At 41.3% G+C, this 11881-nt stretch overlaps 2 protein-coding genes across 2 annotated transcripts; one reads left to right on the top strand and one right to left on the bottom strand.

Moving 5' to 3' along the window:
* The first annotated feature begins 129 nt into the window (after positions 1–129).
* eif3jb (eukaryotic translation initiation factor 3, subunit Jb) lies at positions 130–5231 on the top strand. The gene is made up of 8 exons (XM_031748711.2): positions 130–288; positions 436–524; positions 2477–2534; positions 2628–2725; positions 2814–2910; positions 3438–3608; positions 3718–3791; positions 3974–5231. The coding sequence occupies exons 1-8, from the start codon at positions 276–278 to the stop codon at positions 4097–4099; spliced, it is 726 nt and encodes a 241-aa protein (XP_031604571.1). The 5' UTR covers positions 130–275; the 3' UTR covers positions 4100–5231.
* On the bottom strand, positions 5089–11582 carry LOC116327206 (cartilage intermediate layer protein, nucleotide pyrophosphohydrolase). Its single transcript, XM_039610015.1, has 9 exons — positions 11502–11582; positions 10643–10774; positions 9597–9650; positions 9174–9443; positions 8843–9025; positions 8444–8746; positions 8217–8325; positions 7985–8133; positions 5089–7887 (listed from the first exon to the last, which is right to left on the bottom strand). Exons 2-9 carry the CDS (start codon positions 10704–10706, stop codon positions 5525–5527), a joined length of 3495 nt encoding a protein of 1164 aa, XP_039465949.1. The 5' UTR covers positions 10707–10774; positions 11502–11582; the 3' UTR covers positions 5089–5524.
* Positions 11583–11881: the final 299 nt, after the last annotated feature.

Genomic DNA, 11881 nt, shown 5'->3' with positions numbered 1-11881 from the left:
TAAAATGTACTTTTAACACATTTATTTTACAATGCTCGACTTAAAAATGCGTGGAACTTGCCTTCAGCTTGCTTGTAGCGTCTCATGTTTACAACTGAAATAAATAAAGGCGTGATGAGATTAGTTGTATCGGGGTCGTTGTGCTGAAAGTGCTCCGTGGACGTTAGATAAGGCCGGAGTGCCGCCCAGAAGGTGGGAGCTGTTTCTGAACGTGGCCAGCGGGCTGCAGCACTGACTGTACAGCGAGCCTGTCAAACACAAGCAACACAGCCAACATGGCGGACTGGGGTGAGAAACTAAGTTGGGAAGGATGGCTATCTGTACAACATTTACTTGTCGCACTCGCTGTTTTAAGGGCCTAATACACCTCTCATTGTTAACTCCAGGTGTCAGATGTGGACTGACCTAACGACTCTCATGTTGTTGTTTTTACAGACGCTGACAACTTCGAGCCGGAGGAACCGATTAAAAAGGCGGCAGCGCTGGACAAATGGGAAGGCGAGGACGAAGATGAAGATGTTAAGGTAAAATATCGTGACGAACACTCGGTATAGTCTGAGCCGCTTTTTAAAATCTGCCACCGGTTGTTTGCGAGCTGTTAGCTGACCGAGCAAGCGACAGGATGTAATGCCACGCTTCGTCGTGGTTTCTCGCCGCCTGTCAGTCCGAATCTCCGAACCCCTGTTAGCTTATGCTAACTCATGTGGCTCCAACAAGCAGCCTCTGGAAACTCTAGCTCAGCTAACAGTATGCTGGTATTCGAGTTTCAGTCATTCAAACGTACTGTTAACAAACTGAATAACGGCGTGCCAGTTCATACTTATGGGTTTAATCAAATTTTTGGACGCTAGTAGTGTTTTCTACTTCTCTTGGCGTCATGAATTTTGATAGCGGTGCTTGAAGCTAATCTCTCACCGGACGGGCCACTTGAGCTAGCTAGTCTGCTAGCTCTCGTGTATTGTTGCGTCTGTAAATAGGCTTTAATGTTGGGTGACCTCAGTATTGAGTGATTTGTTCATGTGTTGCTAATATACAGGTCCATCCCATTATTGCACAGATTTAGTTGCATTAAACGATTATTGGAGATTAGCATAATTATGTCTACTCTGGCAAACCCACAGCTTGAGTCACGTTGAGTATGAGGCGGCGTTAGCGTGCTAACCAACTTTAGCCCCATTCAGATGAAATCATCCACTGGGTTGATGACTCAACTCAGCCAAGAACTAGGCCTGGAACTTTCCGACTTTACAGCAGGCAGTAGGAAGCCGCTGTTCAGCTGATACCGTAATACAGGTGGCTGCTACGTGAAAGCTGGCACGGTCTCTGTCCAGAAGCCTCAGATAACTGATCCTGTGGAAAGTGCTGGCAGAGGCCTCTTCAGTTCTCCCGTTTTCTGTCGCATATGGCGTCCAGACTGAAGAGCCTGATGGTTTTATGTCCTCTGTAGTACAAAATGGTCATTGTTTAGGAAGAAGGGTTAAGATTTTTGTGGAAATCAGACTATAGCACAAAGTTAATTTTTACTCAAGATAATTAAATTTATTTCCAGAGCTGCTGTTGTTGTTGTTCATAACCTGCTGGAAATGCAACAGGCCGGTTGTCAAATGTTTATTGTGTAGTAATTCACAGTTTAAAGTCTTGGATATTTCAGTTAGAAATTAGTATCTTCTTGGATTGGATTACATTTATTTGTAGTGACACTTAAGGTGGATCTTAATATAAGACAGCAATCTACAGGATCACAACCCAAGTGATGTCTGAAGAGTCATCACCTATAAATTAATAAATTAACACTGATGTCATAACTCGTAACTCATTGTCATGAATTACAGAATCTTAAACTTTAATGTTGTTATATTTTTTTGATTCTTAATCACTGTTTAATATATACAAGTTCTGCATTATTACACAGTTTAAGCACTCACTGTGTGCATGTGGTACTTTCAGTTTTTTAATGTAGACTGTACTATTTTTATTCTTTATCCTGGTACCGTAACACAGTAATTACCCTTGTTGGATCAGTAACGTTGATCGATCCAGCTTATATACATCTACGCCAGTGTAATCAGGACTAGAATAATTTGAACTAGAGGTAGAACAAAAGTTATTCATCTTCAGAAAATGAAGTGGCAGCTGTTGTATGTCGATAACTGATAATTTTATGTTTTAAAAAGTTTGAATTTTTTGTTATTGTAAAATAAACATTCTGAATGATTGCAGCCTTTGAACTAACTTATATTTTTAAAGTTGTCTAGTTCTGTAGGTGTTAAGATGTTGCTCCGAAAAAAAGACTTTTCAAGGCTTTAGCATGGCTCTGGGAAGCCACATTAATGTGTCGTTTTATTGTTTTTTTGTTTTTTTTTTGTTTGTTTGTTTTTGGTTACATTGTACATCTATGGCTATATATTTACATCTTCTAGCATACATATTAATAAAAAGGCAACAGTTACACACATTATGTTCTGTGTGTTCACAGGACAACTGGGACGATGATGAAGAAGATGAAGAGAAAAAAACAGATGTGAAGAAACCAGGTTTGTATTCCAGTACCGCTTGCCTTTCACTAATGGAGTATACTTGATTACTGAAGGATTTTAATTTTCTTATGTCATTATTTTAATTTGCAGAGCCAAAGGTTTCTGAAAAGAAAAAGCTTAGTGAAAAGATAAAAGAGAAAGAAAACCGGATGAAGAAGAAACAACAGGAGGCAATGGAACAGCAAGAAGTAAGTCCCACTTTCTCATCTGTAAACCTTTTGACTCTATGCTCGTTTATCTCTAATAATATCTTAACTCTTACATTTTTATTTACAGGAAGAACAGCTCACTCCTGAAGAACAGCTGGCAGAAAAATTAAGAGTGAAGAAATTACAGGAAGACGCAGACTTGGAGCTAGCAAAAGATGCTTTTGGTAAGACCGGATCAGGTGTAGAAACTTTTTATCAAGAACATGAGGTCTTCCACAAAATCAAGTTGTGTAACTGATGCAATACATTTAGTTTGCAATACATTAGTCGCTGTTGCTTGTAGTTAACATTTAACTAAGACTTAAAAGGCTTAAATACTCCTTTGGCTTCTACGTTTTACACAGATGTCCCAGTAATCCAGCTGTAGATGCCACATACTATACCTCACCTCCAAAGGAACAATGCACCATTCTATTATCTGTAAAATGTTTAGAGTAGACTCTAAAAGCTGAAGCTTTAAGTAAGATCTTTACACATGCTTTAGGAAAGCTGTGATTTGAGGAAAATCTTTGTTTTTCGTGCTCCTGATGCTGTAAACTGTGGGGGGTTTTTTTGGTTTGTTTTTTTTGTTTTTTTTAAACTGCAGCATGTCTAACAAAAGTTTATACAACAGATATGGGATTTTTGAGACCTGATATTGTTCATCTTGTTGTGATCAATGTATGTAATGGTGACCTTTAAATCTTTTCAGGTGTTGGCAGCACTTCAAACAGTGTCACGGGAATTGATGCCATGTGTCCATCTTCCAAAGAAGACTTCACAGAGTTTGAAAAAATGCTAAAAGAAAAGATAACCCAGTTTGAAAAATCTGTGCATTATTCAAGTTTCTTGGAGTCATTGTTTCGGGAACTTTGTATTTCATGTAAGTCGTTTTTTTTCCTGCTTTTACGGAACATTTTTTATTACACTTGTCTTAAATTTAAAATGCACTGTGCTTGTCCAATAACTACTTATTTTTCTTCCTCTTACAGTGGAAGTAGATGACTTGAAGAAAATCAGTAATTCCCTGTCAGTCCTACTTAGTGAAAAACAGAAACAAGAAAAAGTAAGTGACTGCATGCTTGCATTTACTATTAGCTGAAATTAAGTTTCTATTCAGCAGGGGGTGCTACTCACCCAATACTTACTCGGTCCAATCATAAAAAAAACCTCTGGCAAACGTTTGTAGCTTATATAGTCATTTCCAAATATATATGTATTTAAGTTGCTTTTATTTGCCTTCTACAGCAAAACAAAGGAAAAAAGAAGAAGAAGGTGGTCTTAGCTGGAGGTTTGAAAGCACAGCTCAAAGATGACCTTGACTATGCAGCGTTTGATGGAGGCTACGCCCAAGACTATGAGGACTTCATGTGACACTGGCTTCATCACTACTGCCCTTTCCCCTTCTCCCGACTGTCAGAAATGCAGCTGTACCTTCTCATGCTGTCCAGTGCCATCCTGGAAAATCTGAACTGTGTCTTGCCCCCTTCATTTTGCTTCAGTGACCAGAGGGACTATACCAGGGAGCATCCAGTCTCACCACCCACGGTTTTTTTCTTCTTCTTTTCTCCTTCCATACAAATGGAATTGCCTTTTCTCTCTCATTCAGCCTCAACTCACAAACAAATCACGCGGAATCTGTTGCTCGACCCAGCTACAACGGAGAATACTACCATAACTGCTGTTGTCTGAGTTTTGCAGGGCTTGTTTTTTTTTTTTTGTTTCTTTTTAAATTAAATGTTGCTCCTGTCAAAATGTCAGATACAGTATTGCAGTTATAAGTCTAGTGACATAGAAACACATGGTTCTATGCAAATCCTTTAACCAGAATGTCATGTATATATTATAGGTCTCACTTACCTGTGGATGGTTTTCTTACAGGCAAGTGTATATAGTATCTATAACTTCAGTTGCCAAATGCAGACAATTATTCAGTCCATTATTCATCTTTATTTCTGGAAAGATTGCATTGTGGGAGACTGACGCAACATGAACGTAGTAGTTGTAAGCTTGCAGAGAGCACACAACATTCACTGTAAGATAAAAGGGATAGAGAAGTATAATAAATGTGACTTTAAAACCTCACAGCCATTCTCTTGATATCTCTGGAATATCCTTGAAAATATGGAGCAAACAGTACTTAGTTTCTTTTGGTTTTTTTGTGCATGACAGAAAATTACTAATTGATTTCTACTAATGCAAAAAAGTATGGATCAGGCAAGTGGATTAACTTGCTACAACTGGTCTCCTAATTGTTGCTTCTGCAGGCTTGTATCAAGTGTGATGAGGAGCGGGGGCTTATGGGCTTCACCCCACCATGTCTTCATATGGGCTACAGTTGGCTGAAAGGAGTTTTTCTCCTGTCTTTTTTTTTTTTTTTTTTTTTTTTTTTAAGCAGTTGACCAGTTTAAATGTTACATGGACAATTGGATACATACAATGTGGAAGATACAGCATCTGCAGTGTTTTATAAGCATCTAATTTAATAAATCACTGGTCAAAAAGATAATTGTTTTTGTCCTTGTTTATAGTACAGTTGGAAAGATGATAATACTTGTGTAATAAATACTCTATTTACATTTTCAAGTAAATATTTGCCACAGTAATGTAAAGTGAGAGGGGAAAAAACATTACATATTCCTTGAGATGAAGATGCAAGAAATTAGCATAACCGTTTAGTTACTCTTCGAGTCCGGGTGGGGGATATTTATGGATTTATAAACCAAAACATGTTAACACCATCTGGTTTCATTTTAGCAAGTCATCATCTGGTCTTCATGATGATCCTAGGTCTCTTGTCTAGTTTCTGGCTTTTGTACGTTTTCCCTCAGGGTTTCTGGTGCTACGTCTACGACTGCTGCGTGGTGCGTTTGCCCTCTGGCGGCGCCGGTTCTGCCTGCTTTCCCCTCTCACAATGCTTGTTCCTACTGTCTGACCTTGAGAGCGCTGCATTGTTTGAAAGACGTTCTGGCGTGTAACCTCACGGTCTCCACAGGTAAACGTTAGCGCTATGCCCTCATTGGTTTTCATGACCCGAGATGTGCCGTCAGAAGTGCCGTCAAAGCAGCGGCCAAGTGCAATCTCTTTGGCTGTGCGGGGATCCTGGTCTGTCACTGTATAAATTCCGTAGTTATGGCCCAGAGGGTCAAGAGGCGCCAGCATGGTGAACTCATTGGTGTCATTGTTGACAGCTAGGGGCAGGTGGTTGATTAAATACTCCTGAAGCATTGAGTTGACATGATCTCTCTTGCAGCTTCCTTGTGGGATCACCTTCACCAGCGTACGATCTACACGTTCCTGATCGTACAGCATCCCACTGCACTTGAATTCCAGACACACTGCTGAAACGGATGTCTGGTCCATGTCACGAATGCTGCGAGTGTCTCGAAGGCCGTACAGCTGGCCTACGGTTTTGGGATGGGTGCCGCCCATGTTGTGGGACCGCACATTGATCTCATGCGGGCTGTTGATTTTCACCTTGATGTAGCAGGCCCGGTATTCCATAGGCTTGGGCCACCAACTTAGGTAATCCTCCGTCCAGCTCATGGGGTCATCTTCATTAAATGGCACTGTGTTGTAATCGTAGCGATCTCCTTCGACCCTTGAGAACCGGAAGTGTGCTGCACTAAATGGGGCCTCCTCACATTCTTTCAAGTTCTCAAATGGGTACACTGGTCCGTTACCTTCCTCGGCTGTGTTGGGGCTTGGTTTTGCTACATTAATGCTGAACGCTGTCTTCTTCACTCTGGGGTCCTCGTGGTCAGATCGCATGTAGTTTAGTTTGCCAAGATAAGGCTGAGGCACTCCAATGAGGTTGGGATTGAATTTGGGAGCAGACGGGACAGCCTCCAGTTCCTCTCCACCGAGGTTGGCCATAACATAGGCGGTATAGGCGTCAGCTCTTTGTTCATCGCAGAAAGCAGGAAGACAGGCTCCATTGGGACCAGTGACCACACTATCAAATCGGCCCCAGGCACGCGGATTGGTGGAGTACCCAGCTTTGGGCTCCATATTTATGAGACTGATCACAACTCCTTCCACCTGCTCACTGGGCATGAACCGTTCACTGCGGAAGGCCCGCACTTTCACATAACACCTGCGGTTCTCTGGGACGTCCAAGTTAAACAGACGTCTTTCTCTGATCTCCATGTTACCAATCAAAAATGTTCTCTCCTCCCTTTTGCCTCTTTTCTTCTTCTCCACCTGCAGACTCCCCTCCTCCTCCCACAGACCAGTTTCAGGGTTCAGTGACCACAGCTTCATGGTGTTGAGGTGCTCTGACATCTGAACCTGAGCAGAGTCCAGTGAAACTTTTACTTCACCTGCATTGAGTGGCTCATTGTTTTCTTCACCTCTAAAGTCAACTGAAAACATGCCATAGGTTCTCAGTGGCATGGTATCACCTTCATCTCCGATAAAATTCAGATCACTTTGAGCTGCGGCAGCTGTGGAGATGTCTCTGGGGTCGAGAAATGTTACACTAGCACTGACGTTACCCGTGAAGACTTCTCCATTTTCCTTATAGAAGGAATAGGGAGGAATCTGGATTTGAACCATTGGCTCCTGGCCCTCTACCTCCCCGAGCTCAAGAGTATTGGTTTCTGTGGAGCTGATTGTCACAGGGGCTTTTTTTCTGAGAAGTTTGATCTCATGGTAAACAGCCCCACCTTTGGTGTTAAATGGAAGCACTTTTGTGGTGTTGACAAATTTCTGCATGTTGTCCACGAAGGTTAATACTAGCCTCTCTGTATCTTGAGGGACTTGGATAGAGAAGGTTCCTTTGTAACCTGTACGACTAATTCTGACTCCATTCATAAAAATATGACCAAACCGCATTGGTTCTCCATTGTCTGCAGCAATGGCCCTACCATGCACAATGGCCTTAGTGTCCACACATTTCTGGCAGCCACACTCGGTCACCACCATGGTGGGCAGTTGGTAGCCCTGACATGTTAGCTGTCTTTCCTCCATTTTTGCCACGCCGCAGCAATAAGCCACTTTGTCTTTGCACCTGATACCATTGTCGAGCTGTTCAGCACATCTACTTGGGGGACACTTGCCCACATCGTAGTAGAATGAGTTGGTACTGTTTTGGAAGCAGTCGTGTGGAAGGCGGATGAGGTGGGATTCAGGTTTAGGGTTGCATGAATGCTCATCTCTGCCTGTGTTTAGATGAAGAAATTAAAATTATTTAGTTTGCGTATACTAAAATTCTTACTTCTGTGTATTCAGCACATTTTCACTTAATTAATACTGCACCTAAGATTCTGAGAGTAGCTGTTTTAGTCTTAATGGCTCCAGTTGGACCACTTGCTCTGCAGTAGTATTCTCCAGACTGCTCTGGACGCAGATCTCTTATGACCAAGGTGCTTTCTGACTCCTTCTCCATGAGAGTGTTGTTGTGAAACCTGTTGGTTGACAAAAGAAATGAAATGATTCAATAGGAGTTCAACATGTCTACTGTCTAAAATTCCAATATGATCAGTCCTACCATTGGTATGTATCCGGCTGTGGCGTTCCTGCAACTTTGCAGCAGAAGGCAGCACTTTGTCCTGCCCTCCTGACCTTGCTTTCAGGATTGCTCAACACATGAAGTTTCTCTAAAAAACAGAAATAAAATATTACCTCTACATGCTAAACAGATTGTACTTTAGTAAATATGCAGCTCAGAATTATTCTTTAATATTTTGAGCCACAATTAATTCTATAGACATCTACCGGCTCTTTTTAGCTGGACACTGAGGACCGAGGTGCGCTCACTGCTCTTGGGCACAACAACATCAAGGGGGGCATGGCCCTTGAGCCTGACAGTCAGGGTTGTGTTGCCATCAGGGCAGATATTGGGTATGCGGAAATGTCCGTTGTGGTCTGTAAGGGTAATGAATTTGCCAGAGCGAAGGATGGCGGCCCCTTCGGCGGCGAGACCACCAGCGCCGCGTACAGAACCCAAAATTGTGTGTTCTTCACACATGCATTCACAGTCAGAGTTTGCTTGCCCCATCACACACTGCAGGGAACAAGCTAAGGAGTAAAATAAAAACAAACATAAAAGTTTATTAGTTACTAATTTCTAATTGCATTATTATTATCTGTGTACCCTAATCAAGCCTTTTTCACCTGTCTTTGGGCACTCAGGTCCATTACATGCTTTCCCATCTAATTTTGGCCCACTGCACGGCAGCGAGTCAGATTGACAGTTTCGATAGCGAAGTTGCACCCCCACTTGGCCACAGAGGGCAGGACATGGGCTCCAGTCTGACCATGGCCCCCAGGTTCCCTGAATGTTAATACTGTTATGTGCTGGGGGAAAAACAAACAAAATTTATACAAGTACTCTGAAAAGTAATTTTACTTAGCTTATGAAAAAAATATATTTTAATAAACAAAAGAAAATTAGATCTTTTTTACTACACAGAGGCAAACAGAAAAAAAATGTTCATGGCCAAACCTTTTGGACATAGGAAACGGACTGCATAGTTGGAGCAGTTGCGCTGGGGACCTTGCTCTTCATTCAGGCACCAGAAGCCCACAGTCGGGTCTGCATGGACCGTCTCCCCAGTTTCACGCGCTGGGATCCATTCAGTGGTTCTGGCTTCGATTGCCTTTGGAGTTTCGCATACACGGGTACGGTAATAGAAACGAATGGCATCCAGCTGTTCATAATCTCCACGGCCTCCAGGATGATCAACATTGAACCATGTCGACCACTCATAGTTATCTATGTGCAAAGAGAGTGCGGAAATAAATATGGTCCTAATAGCACCTCACAGTTACGGTGTTCAACATATCTCATAAAACGTAAGACGATAACCAGAAAGAACACTTTATGTCATTCAGAAAATTTATTGGATTTTTAAGAAACAAAAGTTACCTTCTGTTTGGTAGACAGCAGACCTAGACTCTTTGTCACTTTGTCTCCATGATCCTGCAAAGGACATATCACAAATATTTGATTAGCTCATGTCACGTTTGTCATGTAACAGCGATGTAACTATCCATATTGACAGAAGATGGCGCTAAACATTTTAAAAACTTAAGCTTTAAGCATTAAATCTAGCTTTACAGACATAGAGTTACATCTATGTCAGTTTTTGAGAGCAGTGCTCAGTAGTGTCAGTTTGCCTTTATACATGTAATGTTTCATTTCCACTTCAGTGGAAAACTTAAGTTTAAATTAAAACTTAATTATTAACTTAATTAAAATGTATTAAAAAATGTAAAAACTTTATTAAACAGCCCACAAGAATGGGAAAGAAAGATTATTCAAGTGAGTTTGAGTGTGGATGTTGGTGCCAGAGTGAGAGACCATGCAGTGATTTTTACTGCTGAATCAGTTTTGTGTTTAATGCATTGCCTGTTGAAAAACAAAAGATCACAGACATTTGAGCAGTGGTGTTTGGCCAGAGATTTCTCCACATTCTGTCAATATTCTTACAGACTCCAGATGAAACACCCAATTTTATGTTGAGAAACGTTATTCTGAACTGTTTCCCATGCAGTCTTTCACAGAGTTGTCAAGCCTTCCGGACCCCCATCTTTACTTGTGAAAGACTCTATTTTTTTTATTTTTTATTACCCGATCACTGACCTGTTGCAGTTTAAACCACACACCACATGTTTTTAGCATTACTGAACTTGGCAGTCACATCCTTTTTTCAAACATTTCGCTGTCATCAATGTTTCTTTGTTTTTTTCTCCCACAAAACTTTGAAAAATGTTTACGATTTGATACATTGTCATCAATCATGTTAATCAAATGATTTGCAAATCACTGCACTCTATACTCTTTACACATTATGACTTTTTAAAAAACAGCTACAATGCGCGAATGCGTGTCCGCTGTGATGCTTTGTAACTTTTCTTTAATCATCTTTTTACTCAAATGATGACAAAAGGAGCTTTTTGTGAGAGACCCACCTTGAGCTGTAACAACAGTGGCTGCAGTGATTCCCAAGAAGATGAACAGACACCTCAGCGACATTTTCACACTCTTCTGCCACGTCCCACACTTGAACTTTCACAGCTGGTATGTGTGCTTCTCACAAGGAACTTCAGTGGAGATGTCGATACAGGTTGATACAGGCAGGCAGATACAGTTTAAAAAAGTGTTTCATGTTAGCAGCGTTTGATAAAACCATCCACATGTTAAAATATATATTGACACTCAAACTGACTTATTGCATTAGTTACCAAAAGTAATAAAATAATAGTTCATGTCTAGATTGAAACCCCCCCCCCCCACGGCTGGACAGAGCCCCCCTCCCCACTCAGATTACACATCTGTGTTAGTCATCAGTATTTGTCAGGGGAACACTCAAACATTTGTGCATCCACTGTCGAAACACTGGCCTCACAGTCCAAATCTCCACACAGAAGGTTCAGATTAGCACACTTTAAAAATCGTACACTGAAGACTAATTTGTCACCTTTGCTTGTAAGATGAAAGAACAGAGAAAGTGTTAATGAAACAACACATTAGTTAGGCTTGAGATGGATGTGTTGAAGGAAATAAAGAAAAAACTCGTAGCAGCAAGACTAACCCGGAATAAGGCCACAGGTAAGGCACCTGATTCCAGTCACAAATGGCACTAGTTAAATTCCAAATTCTGGAATTTGAATAAACCCTCCACTTTCTGTAACATAATCAACCAACAGCAGCCATAAGTACAGCTGCTCACTTTGATGTAGTGTTGCCACATCTCTGTGCAGTCTCAGCAGATAGTAACGACTCCTGACACATGAATTTGTGTAGCCCAGTAAACTGATTTTTACTTACCTCTCTCTGTTCTGAGCTTCTTGGTTTTTGTTTCTGTCTTGGAATGTCCTTCTTTTCTCTCCCGTTATACTTCTGTTTCACAGTTCTTCCCTCCTCTGGTTCAACACACACTCCTTCATGTCTCTTTTATACCTCTTCCCTCTTTGCCTCAGCCAACACCCCCTCCCCTCCCTCTGTGGCAGTGTGCCACAGTATCTTTTGATTGCACTAATATCTTTATAATTCATCACATTTCTTATAAAAGCCGTGACACACAGTGGCTATTATATAGTCTTACATATAAAATATGGGAAATTCAGAGGTTCTGACCAACACATGCTGGTGTTAATAAAATTGATCCCTATGCCCAAGATCAATGCTGGCGGAGTCAATCTGGGCAT

The sequence above is a fragment of the Oreochromis aureus genome, linkage group 1 (assembly GCF_013358895.1).
Source record: "Oreochromis aureus strain Israel breed Guangdong linkage group 1, ZZ_aureus, whole genome shotgun sequence".
In the NCBI taxonomy this organism is placed as follows: domain Eukaryota; kingdom Metazoa; phylum Chordata; class Actinopteri; order Cichliformes; family Cichlidae; genus Oreochromis; species Oreochromis aureus.
This window is presented reverse-complemented; position numbering and strand designations above follow the sequence as displayed.